At 33.5% G+C, this 25,490-nt stretch overlaps 1 protein-coding gene across 7 annotated transcripts in view; it reads left to right on the top strand.

Moving 5' to 3' along the window:
• Positions 1 to 23,751, top strand: part of slc4a11 (solute carrier family 4 member 11) — a 98,704-nt gene extending 74,953 nt beyond the window's left edge. For all 7 annotated transcript variants that reach the window (XM_051126491.1, XM_051126498.1, XM_051126493.1 and 4 more), the window contains 12 exons: positions 166 to 250; positions 1,560 to 1,685; positions 1,786 to 1,899; positions 2,548 to 2,680; positions 2,778 to 2,851; positions 10,355 to 10,580; positions 10,684 to 10,790; positions 13,764 to 13,929; positions 16,992 to 17,165; positions 17,296 to 17,491; positions 19,526 to 19,695; positions 21,731 to 23,751. In XM_051126491.1, coding sequence (XP_050982448.1) covers positions 166 to 250; positions 1,560 to 1,685; positions 1,786 to 1,899; positions 2,548 to 2,680; positions 2,778 to 2,851; positions 10,355 to 10,580; positions 10,684 to 10,790; positions 13,764 to 13,929; positions 16,992 to 17,165; positions 17,296 to 17,491; positions 19,526 to 19,695; positions 21,731 to 21,797 — 1,638 coding nt within the window. In that variant the 3' untranslated portion in view covers positions 21,798 to 23,751. The remainder of the gene's footprint in view (positions 1 to 165; positions 251 to 1,559; positions 1,686 to 1,785; positions 1,900 to 2,547; positions 2,681 to 2,777; positions 2,852 to 10,354; positions 10,581 to 10,683; positions 10,791 to 13,763; positions 13,930 to 16,991; positions 17,166 to 17,295; positions 17,492 to 19,525; positions 19,696 to 21,730) is intronic.
• Positions 23,752 to 25,490: the final 1,739 nt, after the last annotated feature.

Here is a 25,490-nt window from a genome sequence, read left to right as displayed (position 1 = left end):
AATTGGTGTGTGTGTGTGTGTGTGTGTGTGTGCTTTAATCCTGTGCCTCTCCTGCTGCAGTATTGCAGTAAATGTATTTAAATGTTTTCACTTTTATATATGTAGATATATGTACATATGTGTGTGAGTAATCCTCTCTCTTCTCCTCTCTCTGTATGTGTGTAGTGTAGAGATTTTTTCAGAGTGGGCAGAGGAATCTATGAGGATCTTTGTCGTCGACTGCCTCTCTACCCATCAGACTTCACTGATGGTGTGTCAAGTATAAATCTACAAATGCAAATGTTTTTAATAGATGGATAGATTCTTATTTATGTCCTTAGCTATATTTAAAGGTGTAACAGTGGTTCAGATGATTTTCATAAGAGCTTGTCTGCTAACAAGCAGGAACAGGGAGAAACAGAAACAATGACAGTATGATTTTCAGATCCATCTTTTCACACTGAGGACAACTGAGGGACTCATATGCAACTATTATAGAAGGCTCAAACACTCACTGATGCTCCAGAAGGAAAAAAACATGCATTAAGAGGTGGGGGGTGAAAACTTTTGAACAGAATGAAGATGTGGACATTTTCCTTATTTTGCCTAAATATCATATTTTTAATTTAGTACTGCCCTTCAGAAGCTATATAAGATACTTACATGTTTCCAGAAGACAAAATGAGTAAAATTTACCCTGATCCTCAAATTTAAAAAGTTTTCACCCCCAGCTCTTAATGCATTGTGCTTCCTTCTGAAGAATCAGTGAGCGTTTGAACCTTCTGTAATAGTTGCATATGAGTCCCTCAGTTGTCCTCAGTGTGAAAAGATGGATCTGAAAATCATAGTTATTGTTGGAAAGAGTTCTGAAAAACCAAAGAATTTGTGGGACCTGAAGGATTTTTCTGAAGAACAGCAGGCAGTTTAACTGTTCAGGACAAACAAGGGACTCTCTAAAAACTATCACTAAAAAATAAAAAGCTGTGGATCATTCGGGTAACAACACAGTATTAAGAATCAAGTGTGTGTAAACTTTTGAAAAGGATCATTTTTATAAATTGAACTATTATTTTTTTCTTGTGGACTATATGTAAATATCTTTTATGTGAAATATCTTATTCAGGTCAGTACTAAATTAAAAATGGCATGCATTTTGATTGATCCCTTTTATTAACATTTATTAACATTTTGCAGATTCTTCAAGGTGTATGTAAACTTATGACAACTATATAATGTGGAGTAAATTACATTACATGCCATTAAAGAGATAGTTCACCCAAAATGTCAACAATTTCTTCTTTTCCGTGTCAGTCTTTGACGTGTGAGTCGTGGTACTCGTGAACACCTGTCTAAGACTGAGACGTTGCTGAATAAAGTCGTTATTTTTGTTTTCTTTGCATACCAAAAGTATTTTAGTAGCTTCATAACATTAAGATTGAACCACTTGGACTATTTTAACAATGTCCTTACTCTCTCTAGGATTTTATCAAATATATCTAAATTTGGGTTCTGAAGATGAACAAAGGTTTGGAAGTTTCTTTTATCAGCTGTAATACTTATATGTGCTTTATATGTTTCAGGATTAGTGGGTAATAACAAAGCCCTGGTCAAGTTCATGACGACGTCCATCTTCCTCTACATCGCTGTGCTGCTTCCCGCCATTGCTTTTGGCTCACTCAACGATGAGAGCACTCGGGGCGAGATTGGTGATCACTCACACACACACTCACACTCACACAGATACGTTCTTCACACACCACGTTTCCACACACACACACAGACTGAGCTGTTTTCTCTCTTGATTAGACGTTCAGAAGACGATTATCGGGCAGAGTATAGGTGGAATCATCTACTCATTGTGTGCTGGCTCTCCTCTCGTCATTCCACTGACCACAGCGCCCATCGCTATTTTCATCAGCGGTATGTACATACGTGCCTTCACATGCAACAATGGATGCACATTCACATACACACATACCTTGGCTCTCGTTTGAGGTCTGGTCCCAAACCGTTCTTCGTTTTTGCGGTAGGTTTAGATAAGCACTCATTGTTTGTTGAATACTTTGACGTTGAGTGTTTAGAGAGCTCTGCTAACCACAGGATGAGGTGGAACAAGACTCTTAATCTCACAAACAGCAGGATGGGAGTCCGATATGGCTGCCATTTGTTTGGGCGAAGTTCGATGTTTGCCCTGGCTGAGAGGAGATTTCCTCCTAAAGCTCATTCCTGCGGCTGCGATCGCACACTGTCACCAGCGGGAGGGTTGCCCTGAAAAATGGTTTTGCTGTAGTAAAATGAAATTCTGTTTGGGTAAAAATGCACAGATGAGGACAGAACCGCCACATCCATTTATAATAATGTTCTTTCCCAATCAAAGATCTTGTCTTGTGGTTTCTTACGAGAATAACAGCAGGAATTCTTTATATGTTTGGGAGCACTACATCAAACGATGGACGTTTACTGTGCGTTACGATCCCATGTCATTATGAGTTGATTGTGTTTCTGTTCATGTGGAGGACTCCTAATGACCTCACTGATGTGTTGTCGCTTCTGTGTGTTTGGCTGCAGTGATTAGGGGGATCTGCGATGATTATGAGCTGGACTTTGCAGCATTTTATGCATGTATCGGCCTATGGAACAGCCTCTTCCTCATCATGGGAGGAGTCTTCAACCTTAGCCTGCTTGTTAAGCTTTTCAAGAGGTCAGACACACACACACACCTACAAATATACGTAATTGTGCAGACGCCACCGCTTGAATACTGATATGTTTTTGTTGTTGATGTTTTTGACCCACAGGTCGATAGAGGAGGTGATAGCTTTGTTCATTTCCATTGCTTTTGTAGCAGATGCAGTTAAGGGCACCGTCAAGAGTGAGTGCTACACTCTATACACAACCCTTTCAGATCATCTGGATTTCTGTGTGAATGATTCTTAGATACAGTCTGATCTTAACAAGAAATATTGGGGAGACTGGGGCTAGTTGTTATGTTGTAAAATCCAGATTTTTATTGTTACTGCCCTGGAAAAACGACACAGCTCATTTAACACATGAAGCTGTTTAGTGATAATGGGAAGATGCTGTCACACTTCTACGATCATTTCTTACAACCAGCTGCGAGCTTGCATTCTGACCTGCTTTTATCAGATCCAGAACTCATTCGTAACTATTTTCTGTTCTATTTTAAATGTAATTTATTTCTGTGATGCAAAGCTGAATTTTCAGCATCATTACTCCGGCCTTCAGTGTCACATGAAATCATTTTAATATGCTGATTCGCTGCTCAAGAAACATGTTTTTTATTGTTATCATTGTTGAAAACAGTTGCGCTGCTTAATATTTCGGTGGAAAACATAATACGTTTATTTCAGGATACTTTGATAAATAGGACGTTAAAAAATAGAGTATTTATTTAAAATAAAAATCTTTTGTAAGATTATAAATGTCTTTACTGACAATATTAATCAATTTAATGTGTACTCGCTGAATTAAATTATTAATTTCTGTCCAAAAAGAAATTGATAACACCGAACTTTTGAAAGGTAGTGTACATATGTTATATTTTATTTCATTTATATTATAGGGGCCTATGAAATCCATTTTATTTTTTCCCAAATTCCGATGTATTTTTTCCAAATTCCGTTTTCCTTTTAAATTTTTCTGGATTCTGTTTTTTTTTTTTTCGTTTTAATTTTTCTAGACTCTGTTTTGAATGGTTAAATTTAATTGCATTAATCAAAAATCATGTCTAATTAATTGAAATTACGAAACACAATTTAACAGCAATTTATTAAATGTTTTTATGTATTTATTTATTTATTTATTTTCAAATTGAAATGTTTTCCATTCATTTTCTGGATTCAATTTTAATAGTTTTTTAAAATTTTAATAATCAAAAGCATCTCTAATTAATTGATTTTATTAAAAAAATAAATTATTATTATTAGTATTATTATTATCAGAAATATTGTGCTGTGTATTTACATTTTTCTGCTAAATAAATTCTGGTAAATAATCTTTCGGGCAAATATTCCTTGAAGAAAGTCATAGTACTATCATTACATTATGTAACATATTTCTGTTACAGTTTCTCCATGTTAAACCAAATTTTTCATCATCATATGATATCACATTTTGATTCAAGTGTACTGACCTACTTTTGATTTATTCATCCAAAATGTGTCAAATTCCATAACATTCTGTGTTATACAGTAAATTTAGTTTTTATTACTGGATTTTGCGATTCTGTCCGTCTTTTACGCATCGTGAAAATTGTAGATAATATTATTATCTAATGTATTAAAGCCAATTAATGGCTTTTCAGCAAAATTTTAAATGAAAAAAAGATTAGAAGATATTGACAAAAATATATATAGAATGAAAATGTGAAAAATGTGTGACAAAATGTCCCAATATATAAGTGAAAATTTGTCTTGCCATAGTATTTAAAGAAATACAGTAGCCTTTCTCTGAAAACACATTTTAGCCTTTTGATTAAAATCTACTTTCATGATATAAGCATTATCATAGTTTAAAATATTAAAACCTTACAGTTATTGACAAATATTTTTACAGGCTTCCCCATGTGACTGGCCTTATATGGAACCGCACACACAAACCATTTTGCAGTGCCGTGTCTTTATTGAACAAATGTGTTAAACAATCAAGATAACCTCTACTATAATGACCTCTTGAAAAGAGGTAATTGGACTCAGCTGTGGGTTTGACCTGCCATGCTGAATGGAAAGCAGCATGTTACTTGTTCCTTACCAAACAACTGTGCTCAAGAGCAATCTAGTCTGATCAAAAGGGACTTGAGGAAACCTCAAAAGAAGAACTCATAAAACTCAATGTTTGCAAAGGATTTCGGAAGATTTACGCCTTACAGTCAGGCAGATTAGCACCATCAGTTCAGCGCCATTGCTGTGCTTCCTAGAAGTTGAAGACTCAGTCTGATGTGTGCTAAAACAGCTTCAGTAAATAGAAAACAAGCGTCACTTGCCTGTAAATTAAAAACGAATTCTCTAAAAACTGACGCCCTACAAACACTGTTCCAGTTTCAAGAAAAAACCATGGGATCTTTAAAGAAGTGCCACTCAGCCAGAGACCCAAATGTATACAAATGACTAATTACTAAACCATTTAATACATTTTACCACAATACCATATAACAAATACCACTAAATTAAAGTAACATAATGTGATTACTTTTTATAAATGTTTTAAAAATTATTTTTGTTTTTAATATTGCATTTTAAATAACCACATATGCAGTAAAGCCACATGTACCGATGAACACATTAAGAAAAATAATAACTTAAATGTGTTCTGTTAAAAACTTATTTGTCTTATCAGGAAAATTGTAATAATGGGAAAAAAAAATATTAAAAGTTAATTAAAAATGAAAAGTGTTAATAGAAAATTAATCATTTAAAAAATACTGTTTTTTCAGTAACAACCAACATAATGCATTTTGAGAGAGGTGTCGTTTGCACGTTATAGTTGGTTATGAGGCAAGATCAGATGTGAGGTGTTTTGAGTCAGCTTGGGGAAAAAAAACCCTGCTATTCATTTCTTTATTTATTTATTTTATATAAATATACCTAAAAAAAATGAAAAGAACACAAAACTCTCCATACCATTGCCAAAACATCATTGCGGCTGTGAAGGATTGTGGTGCGAGTGTAATGATATGGAGCTGTTTTGCTGCCTCAGGGTCTGGACGGCTTGGAGTCACTGAGGGACCGACGAATTCCAAGTTATATCAGGAGCAGAATGTCAGAGCGTCTGTTTGTGATCAGAAACTCAAAAGAAGTTGGGTCATTCAACATGACAATGATCCAAAACACAGGAGTAAATCAACAACAGAACACTTCAAACAAAAGAAATTCAGCACTTCACAATGGCCAAATTAGAGTCCTGACCCCACTTCCTTTGAAATGTTCTGCTATGATGCGAAACAGGCCTTTTCGAGAAAGACATCCCAAAAATGTGCAAGAACCGAAACAATGCGCATGTGTTATCAGCAGAAAGCAATGGTTGATGTTATTGGCAGTAAACAGGATTCCACAAAAATTCCGTCAATAATCGTGATTGTTTAAACCAATTATTCAATAAAGATGTGGCGCAGGAAAAATGTTACGCTTTGGAAGCCATTCATGCTGCCGGCTTCAAAACGTTTACGCACAACAGACGAACAAAATGATTTTAGACTATTTTTAAGCAGTCTTACCAGTAAAATTGCGCATTTTGGTCATAGAAAGATCAAATAAAAAAATATAAATTAAGTAAAAAATATATAATAATATTTTTAATTATTAACCCTTTAACTGTCACCGTCCCCCGTGACGCCTAAGTTTACTTCACCATATTACAATTAAATCCTAATCTAATCATACATCGTTGGAAAGGTCTAAGACTCCTAAATAGATATTTTACCATATTTTTGTCTTACAAATTATGTAGGAAAAGTAATAGATTAATATATGTCAAGAGTGCCACTATATCATAACGAGTTCTGACCTTTTTCACAAAAGACTTTCTTCATTGCCTTTTTCCCATCACGCTTTAGATATCATAAGAAATTATATATCAGCTCAAAACTTGAAACTTGAAAGGCATTTTAAAATCAGACATTGCATTACCATGGAAAATGTACATCAAATTCATTTTACAAACTGTTTTCATTCATGAATTATACAAATTTAAGTCTGGATAGTGAATTTTTATATCTTTGTTTAGAAATGGGAGTGACAGTTAAAGGGTAAAATTATGAGTAAATACAATATAATTAATTTAAAAAAAAAAGTAAGTATTGTTTTGTGGTGGTTATCGCAGTGAGTTTTGCCATTATATTAATTGGCAATTATATTATATTAATTGTTGCATTGTCAGAGACAGTGTTAATTTTGTCATTTTTAGTTTAGACTTAATCTTGTGTCAAATGTTTTAGTTACTAACCTCTGGTTTCACAGACAAGGTTTAAGACTAGTCCCAAACTAAAATGTAAGTCTAAACTGTTTCAACTAAAAGAAACTTGCTCTGACTGATCTTAAAACATATCTTAAAACAATTACTCAAAATGTCCTAAATTGAACAATGGCCTAATCCTGGCTTAGTCTAAGCCCTGTCTGTGAAACCAGGCCTAAATGTCTGAGCATTTTAGTCTAGCTTTAGTCAATGGAAACTTAGTCACATTTTTGTCGTGCTGTGTAATGTTTAAACTGATAAAAAATGTTTTTTGCTCAAAACATTCTGTGATTGTTGTCATCAGTGTTAATTTCGTCAACGAAGACGACGACGAAAAATATTTGTTAATGATCATTTTTTCTGTGATGAAGACGAGATGTTGACGAGCTAAAACTAGTATCTGATGATAAAAAGTATGACGAAATTTATGCCACCTCTACGTTAACAAGACAAGAGGGGACAAGAATGTTATTTGAGGAGTACCGGACACTGAAAATACATCCTATAGGCTAACTGTCCTATTTTAAAGTGTGTGTCTCTATCATTAGGTTGCAATTGGATAAGGGGCTAAATTTGGATAAGTTTTCATGTCTAGTCTCAGCATGGCAGCCGCAATGGAAAGATAGGCTACCAAAACACAAACTTGCGATCTGAAACAATGGCCTCAGCACCTGAAGGGCTAGGGATAGAGTCGCCAGATGTCCCGTATTCCCCAGTAGTCACAATTCACTGTCGATTAACTTAGTGAAGTTAAGTTAGTGAAGGCGGGATAGGCGGAACCGCGCTGATAGACAAACACCAGAAGTACTCTCTCTCGCGCAGGCTCCACTTCTTCTGTTCTCAGACAGTGCGCGATCAGTTCTCAGTGCTCAGATGCACACAAAGTAGTCCAAATGTCTATTATGTTTAATGTCTCACGTAAATTATGTATGTTATGACTTAGTGAACATAAACAGGTGGGTAAAAACTGAATGTGCCAATATTACATGCATGCCTTCCGTCTTAAAGGGACAGCATTCCTAATTAAAAACCTATCTGCTATTAATGTTAACCAACAAAAGATGTTAAATAAATGTATAGCCTATACATTAATGTTAATTAAACTTACTGTATCTGAAAAATGAGTTTAATTTGTGTCTCTAGCGTATTTGTCTTATTGTGCCTCTTTTTCAAAAATTATAAATTATATATATATATAACACTATAAAAAACAACTATAATTATAATAATTATATAATAATAAGTAAAAGTACAAGTATAATAATAAGTACTCTTTTTCCATACTGTTAAAGGGATAGTTCACCCAAAAATGAAAATTGTCATAATTTATTCAAGTTTTCCCAAATTCAATCCTTGATTCAAATGTATCATAAGATTTGATTTTTGTCTAAAGAATTAATTATTTTTGTTTGAAGGCTAAAATAGCTACCAAAATAAATGCTGGTAACTTCAGTTTGACTAAAAGTAATGACTAAAAGTTGACAAAAATGCAATGACTTTTCGTAGACTAAAACTAGACTAAAACTATGAAAAAATGCTTAATAGTCTTAGTCACATTTTAGTCATTTGAGTCAAATTAACTTAGACTATTAAACATTTTAGTCTCAAGATAAAGACTAAGACTAAATCAAAAATGCCTGTCAAAATTAACACTGGTTGTCATTTGAGAAATTTGTTTTAACGTTACAGGTATTGAACTTTCACCAATAAGCACAAATCATGTGGGTTCATACACATGGTATATTTTACCTCATCTAGTGTACTTATGTATACACTCTCTGCCTACATTATGAAAACTGGTAAAAACATACAAAAACTATTTTAACTGTAAAATTCCTAATGGTAATTCCAATAATTCCTAATTGCAGTAATGTTTCTCTATTCAAACAACAGCGGTTGAGTAAGTGCATTTATTTAGCGACTACAATTACAAACAAAGTCGAGATCTCATGACAGAACACAGACAGGCCGAATGACACTTTCATTTATGCCAAACATCTCACATGAATATTGCTAAACTTAATTACTTGTTTGTTGGTGTTTTCAGATCATTGTTGACGCTTCCATAATTAGGAGCGAGCGCATGGTTGCCTGATTGCAAAAATTATGCATAATACCAAGCAGAAAATTGATCCTTTTAACAGAGAAGCTCAGATTTGGGGATTTGAACTCTTGATATCTGGCAACCACACACATGAAAGCCTGAGTAGCAGAGGCGCGTAAAGCAGTCTGCAATAATATTTTGTCTTCTTTTTTGACAATAGCGAAAATAAAAAGATTTTGGTGTAGCTTTTATTTTTGAAAATACATTTTAGTCTCGTATTTTATCATCAACAATATTGCATGTTGATACAGTCAGTTAAAACAGCAGTCTCCAGGTTTTTTCGAATTCATGAATTCTAACAATTTAAGTTCGGATAGTGCACTTTCACATCTATGTTAAAAATGGGGGTGACAGTTAAAGGGTTAAAATACATTTTAGTCATGTCTTTTATTGTCAACGATATTGCATGCTGATGTAGTCACAGTTATCGCTTTATTGACCTTATTGTCGTCTCGTCGTCATCACGTTTTAGTCATGGGAAAAAAAGCTTGTCAACGAACATTTTTTGTCATAGATTTCATTAGCAAATTTAAAAATAGGCAGAGAAATTATTTTTTCCATCAATAATTGTAATCAAAAGAAGTTGGTTGATGTGGCACATAAAAACTTGCATTGCTGTGAAAGTTGTTATTCATTATTTATTATATTATTTCACTTCATATTAGTCATTCAGTATTAATGTTTTTTTGTTTTAATCATGATAATGGTATTTAAACCAAGGGTGAAGAAAAGTGAGCTCATTTGTGGTAGAATTTAAGCAGAGAAAAATCGAAACACTCATAATGATGAAACTGCTTTATTATGTGCATTTTTGTAATTATATTGGGGGATCATCTTCAACATGTCAAATACGCTTCCCTAATGAAAAGTGAGCATGTGCGCATCGTTGCCAGATTGCAAAAATCAAGCCAAAAAACAGGCAGAAAATGTATCCTTTTAACAGAGAAACTCTGATTTGACATCTGGCAACCGCATGCATGTGACACTGACGACTGGAGTAATGATGCTAAAAATTTAGATTTGATCACAGGAATAAATTACATTTTAAAATATATTTGAATAGAAAGCAGTTATTTTAAATAGTACAAATATTTCATTTACTGCTTTTGCTGTATTTTGGATCAAATAAATGCGGGCTTGGTGAGTAGAACAGACTTCTTTAAAAAACATGAAAAATCTTACTGTTCAAAAACTTTTGACCGGTAGTGCAAGATTTTAGCCGCACTGTATACTGTGCATTCATTTTGACCTATTCTTACAGAATATAAATAATGATACCCTATGTTGATATGTGTTTTTCAGTCTTTCATGAGTACTACCATGCTCCCACTTTGGCCAATGGCAGTGCGGCGGAGCTGAATCGCATCAGTGGAAGTTTACATTTAGGGGAACTGAACCTGACAGAGACAGGGCCCGTGTCGCTCCCAGAATCCTTCATTCTGTGCACACGGGCACGGCCTCTTCTCTGTCTGCTCCTCATGCTGGGCACACTGTGGGTGGGATACACACTGTACCAGTTCAGGAGGAGGTGAGGAGCTTCCCCCATCTCTCTCACACACACTCTCTGATGGGGATTTTAAAGAGTGATAGAAGACTGTTTTGACACCCTCATCTTTCATTTTTCCTGGCAGTCCGTTTCTGCATGTGAAGATGAGAGAGATTCTGTCCGACTGTGCTCTGCCTATCTCAGTGCTTGTCTTCTCTTATGTGGGATCATACGTCTTCAACGACATTGCCTGTGAGTCACTGTATGTGTTCATGTTGTTGCACCCACACTGACACTAACGTATACATGAGCATCTACAGTATTTGTCAAGTACAATATATATCACAAACAATTTTTTTTTAAATTGTATTATTAAAATAAATTATTTTTTATTTAAAATAAAATATTTTCTTTTTATTAATAATTAAGTATTTTTCACAGTTTATTTTTTTATTTTTTATTATTAGTATTTATATTATTTCTCTTTTTTATCATTATTAATTATTGTTTTTTGCTGTTGTTCTTTATACTTAACATAAACATCGTTCTTATTATTTATATAAGATTATTTTTGTATTCATTATATTATTTCACTTCATATTAGTCATTGGGTATAAATGTTTTTTGTTTTGTTCATGATAATAGTATTTAAATCAAGGTGAAGTAAGTGGACAAAAAAAAAATCACACATCATTTTTTTTTACTTTCTTATTTTTTCCAGAATACTATATTGAAACTTTTCTGCTATTAGTTATTTTTTTAATTTACAATAAAATATTTTCTTTTTATTATTAATTAAATATTTTTATATTAAATACATCATGTTATTTATATTCTCATTTCACTGTGTTTTTTTCTTATTTGTATATTCATTGTAGTATTTATATTATTTCTCTTTTTATCATTATTAATTATTAATGTTTTTTTTTTCATTCTTTATTTATATTAGATTATTTTTGTATTCATTATATTACTTCACTTCATATTAGTCATTGGGTATTAATTTTTTTGTTTTGATCATGATAATAGTATTTAAATCAAAGTGAAGAAAGTGAACAAAAAAACACATTTTTTTTTTTTACTTTCTTACTTTTTCCAGAATACTATATTGAAACTTTTCTGCTGTTGTTATTTTTATTTACAACAAAATATTTTATTTTTTATTATTAATTAAATATTTTTTATATTAATTATGTCATGTTATTTATATACTCATTTCACAGTTTTTTTTTCTTATTTGAATATTCATTGTAGTATTTATATTATTTCTCTTTTTATCGTTAATAACTATTAATGTTTTTTTCATTCTTTATCATTCTTTATTTATATTAGATTATTTTTGTATTCATTATATTATTTCACTTCATATTAGTCATTGGGTATTAATGTTTTTTGTTTTGATCATGATAATAGTATTTAAATCAAGGTGAAGAAAGTGAACTTATTTGTGGTATAATTTAAGCAGAGAAAAATGGGAAACACTTCTAATGATAAAACTGCTTTATTATGCAAATTTTTAATCATATTGGGGGATTATCTTCAACATGTCAAAATGCAGCATTTAAAAAGCAATTTTAAAATGACATGCAAATAGCAGAGAAGATTCCGAACTGAGAATCAGTTCAATTTTGGCTCAGTTTGTGTCCAGGAAGGCTTGCCAAAATGTACGCCCCTACCAACACTTAAACACACACACACACACACTGCCTGTACTCTCCCTCAGCACATTACAGCAAAGCCGCTCACTCCAACTATCACTACATTATTCCTCCAACTCCTCTGTCATCAGTTCGGTGTGGGAGTTTAACTTGGTTATCTAAGTGAGATTTTACTTCTTACCTCAGGCTCTTTAAACGTTCACTCAGCGCTCCAATGCTGCAGTCAAGAAGCTCATATTCAAAATTAGATCAAATCACAACCTCTCAAAAAAGGTCTGCTTTTGCAGGAAATGGCCAAACAGTCCAAAAGTTTGGGGACAACACTACTGCAAAGTTTTGGACTGTTTGGCCTGTTTTTCAATCCAAAATTTACACTTTAAGTGGGAAAAATATCAATGAATATTGAATATTGTAAATCAATAAATAATTTATAATAATAATGCAGGTACACTTACATACCTTCCTATGAACATATCAATGTGAAACTAATTTCTTTTTTCTGCACTTGATTCTTTATAATCTAATAATGCTACTGGTACTTTTCCTATAAAAACGTCATAACTTATGATAAATGTAGGATTTCAATTAAATGTGGTCAATTTTATACCTAAACCAACCGTGCTACAACAAATTGTGCTTCCTGACTCACCTACCGTTAAGACAAGTTGTTTAGCGAAATGAAAATTCTCTTTGAGCTTGAATTCATACCATTTATAGATAAGAATACCATATATCAGTGAAATGAGAGTTTTGTGCTAAGAGGGGAAAAAGCCCTCTCAAGCGCATTAAACACCAGCAATATGAAACTCTATGCTTATGATCTTCTTTGACGTGTTTAAATAGTTAGTTAAGACCTTCAGAACACATTCATTTTCAATACACAAATTAAGATGTTTTTGATGAAATCTGAGAGCTTTCTGAGCCTGCATAAACAGCAATGTTTTTTTACCATGTTCAAGGTCCAGAAAGGTAGTAAGGACATCGATAAAACAGTCCATGTGACATCAGTGGTTCAACCACGATTTTATGAAGCTGCTTACTTTTTGTGTAAAAAGAAAACAAAAATAACAAATTTATATCACATGGATGTCACTATTTTAACTATGTCCTTACTACCTTTCTGGGCCTTGAATGTAGTAGTTGCATTGCTGTCTATGTAGGTTCAGAAAGCTCTCGGATTTCATCAAAAACATCTTAATTTTTGTTCTAAAGATAAAGGTCTTATAGGTTTGGAACGACATGAAGGTGAGTAATTAATGACACAATTTTCATTTTTGGGTGAATCATTCCTTTAATGCTGCAAGTGCTTTGGACAACTTGGGTTGTGGCCTTTTTTGCTGCGGTTTATTCTGTAGCTATTTTTCAATCTTTTTTTTTTACAATAGAAATCCTTTTTCAGTATCGTAAAGTGACATGATGGAGATTGCAAGTGCAGAAATCATTGATGACTGTTTTCATTAACAAAAGCTGTAGATTTAATCACACTATGCTGGAGGGTCTGGTTTGTGTCGGAGGGTGTTTAATGGTTTGTGAGCCGAGGTTCACTCTGTTATTTGTTCTCTTCCAGTGCCGGTGTTTAACTTCCATGAAGGTCCGGTGTTTCAAATAGCCCCGCTGGATAAGCTGAGCGGAGCGAGCGTGCTGAGCGCAATGGGTCTGGGTTTCCTCCTGTTTCTCCTCATCTTCATCGACCAGAACATCGTAGTGTCTCTCACAAATGCACCCGAAAACAGGTTCATGTCTTTTGAAATTAGTTTCAGCTAGACTTGTTTTGAAAACATCTCACCGCTCATACAAATGACTTTATCACAAAAAACAACAACAACAACAAAAAACTACATACAATGCCCTTCACAAATATTGGCACCCTTGGTAAATATGAGCAAAGGCAGCTGTGGAAATAAATCTGCATTGTTTATCCTTTTGATCTTTCATTAAAAAAGTCACAAAATTTCAACCTTTCATTGAAGTAAAACAATAGAAAGTTTGGGGGAAACCTTATTATTAAATTATTTTTTTTCTCTAGTTCGTGTTGGCCACAATTATTGCAACATCCTTGTCCTGAGATAACAGCTCTGAATTTTCTCCTATAATCTCTGATGAGTTTAGAGAACACCTGACAAGAGATCAGAGACCATTCCTTCATATAGAATCTCTCCAGACCCTTGGCTCTCTCCAGATGTTGGTTCTTCTCCTCTTCAGTTCACCCCAACAATTTTCTAAAGGGTTCACGTCAGGGAACTGGGACGGCCATGGCAGAAGCTTCATTTTGTTCTCAGTGACACATTTTTGTGTTTGTTTTGGATCATTGTGCTGATGGAATATCTAAACACGGCCCATTATAAGATTTCTAACAGTGACAGTCAGGTTTAGATGTTTTTTTTATCTCTTAGTATTTGATTGAATCCATGATTCCATGTATCTAAACAAGATGTCCAGGATCTTTGGCAGAAAAATAGGCCTAGAACATTAAGGATCCAGCAGTTTATGTAAATGTGGGCATGTGGTACTTTTTATCCCTGTTTGCACCAAACCCATCTTGAGTGTTTGGTGCCAAAAAGCTCTTTTTTTAGTTTCACCTGACCATAGAAGCCAGTCCTGTTTGAAGTTCTAGTCGTATCTGACAACTAAATATGCTGGAGTTTATTTTTGGATGAGCGAGCAGGATTTCTTTTGAAACCCTCCTAAACAACATGTGGTGATGTAGGGGCTATTTTGAATTTTTTTTTAGGCTTTATGGCTCCAGGACTCAACTAATCTCTGCAATTCCCCACCTGTGCTCCTTGGAGAGCCTTTGGCCACTCAGAGTCTTCGCCTCACCATCCATTATGATGATATAGACCAGGGGCGGGGAACGTCGGTCCTGGAGAGCCGCAGCCCTGCATAGTTTTGCTTCAACCCTAATCAAACGCACCTAAACAAGCTAATCAAGGTCTGAAGGGTTACTAGAAAGCAACAGGCGGGTGAGTTTTAATTATGGTTGGAGCTGAACTCTGCAGGGCTGCGGCTCTCCAGGACCAGAGTTTGCCACCCCTGATACAGACACACATCCTCTTCTAGGCAGATTTGTAACATCTTTAGTTGATTGGAACTTCTTAATTATTGCCTTGATGGTGGAATTGGGAATTTTCAATGCTTTAGCTTTTTTCTTACAGCCACTTTCTCGTTTGTGAAGCTCAGCAATCTTGTTCTGCACATCAGAACTATATTCTTTGGTTTTACACCTTGTGTGGACAATTAAGGGAATTTGTCCTTTGTGTTCCTCATATTTATAATCTTGTGCAACAGGAAGTCATGGCTGGACAATTTCATGTTCCTGGTCACCCTGGTGTGCTAAAAAAATGTAAATATGACTGGGAATATACTTCAGAGATATTTTACTTATAGAATTTCTAGGGGTGCCAATAATTGTGGCCAACGTGAACTGGAGAAAAACATTTATTTCATAATGAGATTTTCTCCTCACTTTCCATCGTTTTACTTCAGTGAAATTTTGTGAATTTTTTGAATGAAAGATCAAAAGAATAAACAATGCAGATTTATTTCCACAGCTGTCTTTGCTCATATTCACCAAGGGTGCCAATATTTGTTTAATTTCTAATAAGGCACTAAACAGATTACACATACAGTTGAAGTCAAAAGTTTACATACACCTTGAGGAATCTGCAGAATGTTTTTTATTTATTTTACCAAAATAAGAGGGATCATACAAAATGCATGTTATTTTTTATTTAGTACCGACATGAATAAGATATTTCACACAAAAGACGTTTACAATGTAGTCCACAAGAGAAAATAATAGTTGAATTTATAAAAATGACCCCATTCAAATGTTTACACACGTTTGATTCTTAATGCTGTGTTGTTACCTGAATGATCCACAGCTGTGTGTGTGTGTGTGTGTGTGTTTTTTTTTTTGTTTAGTGATAGTTGTTCATGAGTCCCTTGTTTGTCCTGAACAGTTAAACTGCCAGCTGCTCTTCAGAAAAATCCTTCAGTTCCCACATATTCTTTGGTTTTTCAGCATTCTTGTGTATTTGAACCCTTTCCAACAATGACTGCATGATTTTGAGATCCATCTTTTCACACTGAGGACAACTGAGGGGCTCATATGCAACTATTACAGAAGGTTCAAACACTCACTGATGCTCAAGAAGGAAAAAAGATGCATTAAGAGCCAGGGGTGAAAACTTTTGAACAGAATAAGGATGTGTACATTTTTCTTATTTTGCCTAAATATCATATGTTTTTTCATTTAGTACAGTCCTTCAGAAGCTACGGAAGTTACTTACATGTTTCCCAAAAGACAACATTAGTTAAATTTACCCTGAACTTCAAATTCAAAAAGTTTTCACCCCCCCGGATCTTAAGGCATTGTGTTTCCAGTGAGCGTTTAAACCTTCTGTAATCGTTGCATATGAGTTGTCCTCAGTGTGAAAAGATGGATCTCAAAATCAAAATCTTTTTTGACATTATAAATGACTTTACTGTCACTTTTGATCAGTTGCACCCTTGCCGAGTAGCCCAAACTTTTGAACAGCGGTTTAGGTTACTGCATGACAACAATCAGCCCAATTCACAGTGAAATCTCATTGGTTCTTCTCTCCCTAGCTGCATATTAAATATCAAATGCATTATAATTAGTTTTCAGCATGTACATAACAGTGACGCATCGCTAGAAACTGGTCGCTTCACACCTGAATAGGACACTTGGTCAGATTGTGCATTGGTCTCAGTAGGGCAGCACTGTTGAACACTGTTGAATCGTGACTGTGTGTGTGTTTGTGTGCTACAGGTTACTGAAGGGCACGGCGTATCACTGGGACCTGACTCTGTCTGGCTTGATTAATATTTTGATGTCTGTGCTGGGCTTGCCGTGGATGCATGCTGCGTTCCCGCACTCCACTCTGCACGTCAGACAGCTAGCCATCGTGGAGGAACGAGTGGAGGGAGGACACCTTTATGAGACGTGAGCACACACCACAAACAATTACACTTGCAATCAATCTGTGAAGCACAAACGTCATTATACTAGCTATTGGCACGCTGTGCTTGGTTTTAAATGACTCCTCTGTGTGTGTACGTGTGCGTGTGTGTAGTATAGTGAGTGTGAAGGAGACGCGGGTGACCTCGCTCGTGGCTAACATCCTGATAGGTGTGAGCGTGTTTCTGCTGCCGGTGCCCCTGCAGTGGATTCCTAAGCCTGTGCTGTACGGGCTCTTCCTCTACATCGCTCTCACATCTATTGACGGCAATCAAATGTGCGACCGCATGGCTCTGCTACTCAAAGAACAAGTGAGTGTGTGTGTGCGTGTGTCTTTCATGAAAACAAAGGCAAATAAAAGTCATAGGTGTTGTACACATAAGAACACAGAATATAGAGCGGTGCACCCGCTGTGCAAATAAAGCAACAGAGCGCCCTCTACCTGTCATGGATAGAAATGTCTTGGTATTCAGTGATACATTTTGTGGCTGGATGCTTTGTGCATTTTTGAGCGTAAATGCCCTCCAAGATGCATTTGTGATGGATCAGGAGGTGGTTTGAGATGTATATGTCTGTGTAAATGCTGTGGATTGGCAAAATGTTTCATAATCGACTAGTTAGGGGGCTGTTTATTGCACAAAACTATAAAAGTCTTCAAAACAAAAGATTCAGTACAATTGGCTGAAAAGAAAGCAGAACGATTCAGCAGAATGAGTTTTGTTTTGATCCAAATTGTTTCTAACCTATTAATCTATTTTTCAAAAATATTAGGTTAATATACGTTTAGGCATAACCATATAATATAATATAATATAATATAATAAATTCACTTGTTAACTTCAGTATCTGATTAGTTGGTTGTTGATCTTGATATATATATATATATATATATATATATATATATATATATTTTTTTTTTTTTTTTTAATGTCTGACCTATTAAATATATTCATTAGGTTTATATATGTTTAAGCATAATAGTATAATATAATATAATATAATATAATATAATATAATGTAATATAATGTAATATAATATAATATATTAATCACTTGTTAACTTCACTAACTAATTAGTTGGTTGTTGGACAATTAGTCAAGCATCTTTTTTTTTTACATTTCTAACCTATTAAATCTATTTTTCTTAACTATTAATTTAATATACATTTAAGCATAACATAATATAATATAATATAATATAATATAATATAATATAAAATTAGCTTGTTAACTTCAGTAACTGATTAGCTGGACAATTAGTGAACCATCTTGCTATTTTTTATTTCTAACCTATTAAATCTGTTTTTTTTTTTAACTATTAAGTTAATATATGTTTAAGCATAATAATATAATATAATATAATATAATATAATATAATATAATATAATATAATATAATATAATATAATAAATCTAATCTAATACAATATAATATAATATTTTAATCACTTGTTAACTTCACTAACTAATTAGTTGGTTGTTGGACAATTAGTTGATCATTGTGCTATTTTTATTTTATTTTATTTTTTTACATTTCTAAGCTATTCTATTTTTCTTAACTATTAATTTAATGTACATTTAAGCATAACACTATAATATAATATATTATAATATAATATAATATAATAACATTGTGAAATATTATTGCAATTTAAAGTAAGAGTTTTGTATTTGAATATATTTTAATTATTCCAGATATTCCTGTGATGCAATGCTGGATTATTTGCATCATTACTCCAGTCTTCAGTGTCACACAATCCTTCTGAAATCGTTCTAATATGATTTGATGCTCAAGACGTTTCTTAAAATGATCAAGGTTGAAAACAGTTGTGCTTTGCTGAATAAAAGTATTATTTTTTTAGAAAAAAATGTTACTGAACCCAAACCTTTAAACAGTATTGTATTTTCTTTGAACTTTTTTAAAGCATAACAATTACATACTACATGTTACTGAATTATTTATTGAATATATTAATATATTAAACACACTTGTTGACCTTACTAATCGACTAGACTTAAACAAGCAATCGTAGATGAGGCTGTAGCAACCACAAAACTTAAAAGAGTAGAAAAAACTGCCTGGCATAATCACGGGCATGATCTCCATTAATTTGCATATAGCCCAGCAATAGATTTGATGTATATATCCTTACTGCGGATTGCGTAGGCTTATGTATGTGACCAGGTGTAAGTGAAATGTCCATACTGTAACCGATCTTAGTCCCATCAGGCAAGATGTTCAGCGTTCTACAAATGGATTTATCTGCATTATGACAGCTGTAGCCTATTCTATCTGTCTCTTATCTATATCTTTCATTTCTTTATCTCTGTTTCACTCTTTCTCAGACGTCCTACCCTCCCACTCACTACATCCGCAAGGTGCCGCAGAGGAAGATCCATTACTTCACTTTCCTTCAGATGGTGCAGCTGCTTTTTCTGTGTGCGTTTGGGATGTACCCTCTCCCGTATATGAAGATGATCTTTCCTCTGCTAATGTTTATCCTCATACCCATCAGGTGAGAACTGAAATGCCTCCAGTTCACGTCTGACTGTGTTCCCTGTGTTTTGCTGTGCATGTGTAATAAATAGTGTTTACTAAAGGTCATACTGCAGAATGATGAATGATGCTTTACACTGTGTGGCTTGTTCTTGATAGAAGAAAGAAAAAAATCTTTTGAAGTTTTCAGAAATGTACTCTTTGTAGTCATGCTTTCATATATTTTGAAATTGTCATGTGGTGTGTTTCAAGTAAAATAACAATATATTTTCAGGTAACACTTTACAATAAGGTTCCATTTGTTATTGTATTAACTAACATGAACAAACAATAAACAACAGAATTTTTACATTTTTGTTAATGTTATTAACAAATTATAAAATGTTAAGTTAAAACAAATTAAACCAGTACTTGAAGAGTTCAGATGCAAAACCAGCTAAAAGCCATCTCGGTCAAAAATGAGATAATGATACTGAGTGAATGCTCCTGACACATATTATACAGCCATCAAATACTTTTACTTCAAACTCGCTAAATTCCAGCCTCAGCCCAATCAGAAGTACCAGTACTTACATAGAAACCTATACAAAGTAGCCAGAAAGAAATGATAATTTTTAAAGAAAGAAAACGTCAGATGGATTTAGAGGTTTTTGCATCTGAACTTTTCACTTTATTTTCAAGGTTAAAAGTATTGGTAACACTTTACAATAAGGTTCCATTAGTTAACGTTAGTTAATGTATTAACTGCCATGAACAAACAATGAATAATACATTTGTTACATGATTTATTAATCTTTGTTGATGTTAGTTAACGAAAATACTGTCTTTCATTGTTAGTTCATGTTAGTTCACATCGCATTAACTAATATTAACAAGTACAACTTGTGATTTTAATAATGCATTAGTAAATGCTGAAATTAACATTAGCTAAGATTAGTAAATGCTGTAGAAGTATTATTCATTCTTAGTTCATGTTAACTAATGTAGTTTACTAATGTTAAAAAAGATTTATAATAAAAAAATTATAATAATAATAATTTAATATTTTAAGAGACTTACTGTTTTTTATGTTTTGTGTCATTATTATTATTATTATTATTATTATCATTAATTTTTTTTTTTGCATGTTGGTTGCACCACATGATTTGGTAGCAAAAAAAAAAAAAAAAATATATATATATATATATATATATATATTATATATTTTATTTATGTATATATATATATATATATATATATTTATTTTTTTATTTATATATATATATATATATATATATTAATAATGAATAAAAATAATTAATAATTAATAAAAAATAATGGAAAAAATCAAAAGTTTTTGAATAGTAAGACTTAATATTTTTAAAGAAATCTCTTCTGCTCACCAAGCCTACATTTATTTGATCCAAAGTACAGCAAAAACAGTACAATTTTGAAATATTTTTACTATTTAAAGTAACTGTTTTTTATTTTAATATATTTTAAAATGTAATTTATTCTTGTGAATTCAAAGCTGAAGCATCATTACTCCAGTCACACAATCTGTCAGAAATCTTATTTATTTATTTATTTATTTTAATGAATTACAAAAACTTTTTATCTCAGACAAATGCTGATTTTTGGATCACTATAATCCTGTAGTATAATCACAAATAATCCTGAAACAATGTACTCAACTGTTCTGTTTTAAAAATTGATAATAATAATAAAAATACATGTTTCTTGAAAAGCAAATCAGCATATTAGAATGATTTCTGAAGGATCATGTGACACTGAAGCCTGGAGTAATGATGCTGGAAATTCAGCTTTGATCAAAGGAAATAAATTACATTTTAAAATACAACCAAACAGAAAGCAGTTATTTTAAATAGAGAAATATTTCACAATATTACTGCTTTTGCTGTATTTTGGATCAAATAAATACAGGATTGGTGAGCAAAAGAAACTAAAAAGCATTAAAATGCTTACTGTTCAAAAACTTTTGACTGTTAGTGTACATTTTCTTAATTCTCTATTTGTATATAAATAACATACCTGTAATTGTGTCTCCGTCTCAGGAACTGTCTACTGCCCAGGATCATTGAGGCTAAGTACCTGGACATTATGGATGCACAGCGCATGTAAACGCATGCACACTGAGCCTCTGAGCAAAGGACTCTGGGAATTGTATTTCTGAAATGCAAAACTCTGGGAGGAAAAACAAACTGATTCTAGTGTTTAACAGCAGACATTCTGGTGAAGCACTGAACGAGTTAAGAGAGAGAGATTAGAAAAGAAGGATATTTGAAGACAGAACGAGAGGGGGAAGACGAGATGCCTGTTCAAAACAGAGTAGAATGACAGACCGCCGTCTGACTGTTTGACTATTGACCTTGGTCAGTCACTGCTTCTCTCATGATCTGAATAGTACACCAAAGCCCCCCCGGCCCCCCTCTCTCTCTAGTCTATTCTGATGTATCCATGCATCACAAACACTTGATTTACGAGACGTAGGAAACCATCACACGTATTCGCGACAACTGTGCCATGACTAAATTACACAAGTGTTTACTCCATCCGACCATAGTGTTCTCAAACACAAATACAGCTGTCGAACAAGAGACTGAACTGAATCTGTAGCAATACCTCTTAATGCTGAACGACGACATGCACACACACCCAGTGCAAAACCTCTCATACTTCAAGTAAAAAAAAGCTGTCGGTGGCAGATTTTCCAGTGCATTTTGGTACATATCAGTGCAAATAAGTAATAACGAAGTGAGCATGGACCAAAAGAATAAGAACTCACCTTAGGAAACTGTGTCTCATAGCAATACAGCGGATTTATTAGAGGCTATCAATATTTTAGAGTTTTCTAAAGAGACTTTTCTTTTGAGGTAGTTTGGATACCCACTGATGTGTAGAGAATGTATCCTAAGCGCTGGGGTTTCAGGGAAATGGAAAAAAAAAAAAAAAACAGGCAGCATTTCTGCGGACCTTACTCACTGCTGAATGGACTCTGACATTTAAGCTTTGCACATCACAAGACACCACATCTGTGTACCTTCCCCAGTCACACACACACACACAAACACACAGAGAAAGGCATGATTATAAACAATGCCCAAAAGAAAGGCTCTTAAACGCACACTATCATGTCTGTCCATCTCACAATATATTTAAAACAGAGAAGGCATGCCTTTTATAAGACATTGAAACTTTTGATTTGTATTACTATTATGTAATTTGTTGTGTTATTATTAAAGCAACTAGAAATAATGGTCAAATGAAGGTATAGTACCTTTATATCCCTACTTTATAATCGTTTGTAGTCTTTCTGAATAAAAGAAGTCGGAAGACGCTGATATCTCTCATGATTTTGACCCATCGAAACCATGTTACGTTCTTAGAGAAAGCGACGTTGTAAACAAAGGCGCACAAATGGAGAAAGGCTATAAAAGCGAGCACCTGTGCACTTAATCGTAGGCAATATGAGATTAGAGAAAGCTGAGAACCAGATTCGACTGCTTTTCGTCACGGAGAGGTTTAAGCTTCAGAGAAAGAGAGAGAGATTAGATGTACTGTTAAAGAAGTTGGTTTTCTCTTGAACATAATCAGCATTCCCGTTTCTCTCTCTATCTTCCCTGTAACGGTATCATAGTTCTTCTCCTTGAGTCCAGATCGCTGGTGTAAAAACAACCTCCCTTCAGTAATCCTGTTTGTCATTGGACATCTCTCAGTATTTACTGTAATATTGAAGTATTCAGCTTTAATTTGTGATCGCTCACACCTGGGTGGGGTATGTTGACGAGTTCTGTTCTGTGCTGTTTAAATATTGTTTTGGATTTTTTTTTTTGTTTATTTTCTAATCATGAATGTATACTGTGTAGATTTTTATATAGCACATAAAAAAGATCCATTGTTGAATTGATTTTGTCAAACAGATAAGCTAAATTTGTAAACTGCAATATGTAAAAACTATGGTAAATAAGAGACATGTTTATTGGAAGGATTGTATGGGTTTAATAGGGGTATGCTATACACTGAAATCTAGATCATTTCAAGCTGATTGCCAAATAAAGAGATATATTGATACCCATCTGTTTCAGCTCTTCTCTATTTTCTATTTACACTTATTTTTCATTGCTAATTATCACAGTTTCGTTTTTAAAACTGGTTTAATCATGTTTTTTACTAGTATAGAGCAGGGTTGCCAACTCTCACGCATTTGGCGTGAGACACACGCTTTCAGGCTCTGTCTCACGATCTCACTCTGACCATGTAAATCTCACGCCAAATTGGCAACCCTGCTTGCGATTTTAAACAAAGTTTAGCTTTCAAATGTTGTAAGTTTTAATACGTGGTCACGTGATTCACGGAGCTCCGCAAACAAACCAGCGTTGACAGTATATTTGAATGTGTTTAAGTAGGATAGAGAAGACAGCTTCAATATACAGGTATTGACAGCTTTTTTTTATGTCGATGTCATTTACAGTATAATTTTATCATGGAGAGTGATGGAGAGGCAACCTTTACGAAAATTAAACATGGTTTTATTACAAAAAAAAAAAAAATCCATGGTTACTATAGTTAAACCATGGTAACCACAAATTAACCATGGTCTTGCTACCATGGTATTTGTAGTAAAACTATGGTTATACAAATAGTAATCAATGCACCAAAAAACATGGTTACTACACTTTTACTATAATAAAACCATGGTTTAGTATTCATAAGGGTTACCCTCAGGTTTTGCTTACTTATGTGACCATGCATGTTCTATATTTTAGTTCAATAATATTTCTTTAATATTTTAAGGAGATCATATATACATATATACAAGTAATATATATATATATATATATATATATATATATTACTTATATTACAATTAGTGTAGTATTTTAGGTTAAATAGAGAAAAGGGTTTTAAACTCCAATGCAAAGAAGCAAATTAGATTTGTGTTCAGAACAAAAAAAATATTTGTAATGCCATGGTTTACCCACTAGGTACCTGTATGGCTCTTTACTAAATATATCTAGAATATTGCAGGTTATACCTGCTTACATATTTTTAAGTTTTTCATTTGAATAAATATTTTGAAATGATTAAACACTCTATTTTTAAATGTGAAATTTAAAAAGTTAATAACTTTCATCCTTTTGTAATGTTAACACACAATGAATGCAAGCAAATACTGAATTTAAAACCAAGTGTAAAATGTTGCTAAAAAGGCATTCAGCTGCATTTTTATCCCCTTATATGTACAGTATATACACATAAATAGATATGGAATCGAGATTGCCACCCCTCCCTCCAACCCAACCCCCACTCCAAAAAAAATAAATAAAAAATCTCACTCCAAGTTGAACTTAAAAGTTGGCAAGAGTGTTTTCATGACACATGGCAGCATGGAATGTAAACAAACTTGCATATTTCGCTAATTATTGCTGCTGAAAACTGTCAATTATTGTCAAGTTTTGGGCTGTATTAATCAGTCAGACTGGGAAAAACATTTGTAGTACTACAGACTGACAAAAGTTGACAAATCAAGGAGAAGAGTGCAAAAAAAAAAAAAAAAAACAGGACTGTTTGTGTTTGGCCAAGCTGAACCAAGATTTCCAGGGCAAGAATCTTGGCAACATTCATGTTCTTATCATTTCCGGTCAAATATTGGTGAAATATTAGGCTAATATCTTAATTAATACTGCTTGTGCGTATCTTTACCACCTATTAACTTTAGTTTGTCAAAATATTGCACCCTTTCCTACTTACCAAGTTTTTCTCTAGATAATTTAGCAGCTTCCACACGTTTTTTCTGTGGTTTAGACAGCATAA

Source organism: Labeo rohita, chromosome 13 (assembly GCF_022985175.1).
Source record: "Labeo rohita strain BAU-BD-2019 chromosome 13, IGBB_LRoh.1.0, whole genome shotgun sequence".
NCBI classification, from domain to species: Eukaryota; Metazoa; Chordata; class Actinopteri; order Cypriniformes; family Cyprinidae; genus Labeo; species Labeo rohita.
Note: the sequence above shows the minus strand (reverse complement) of the source record. Positions and strands in the feature narration are given on the sequence as shown.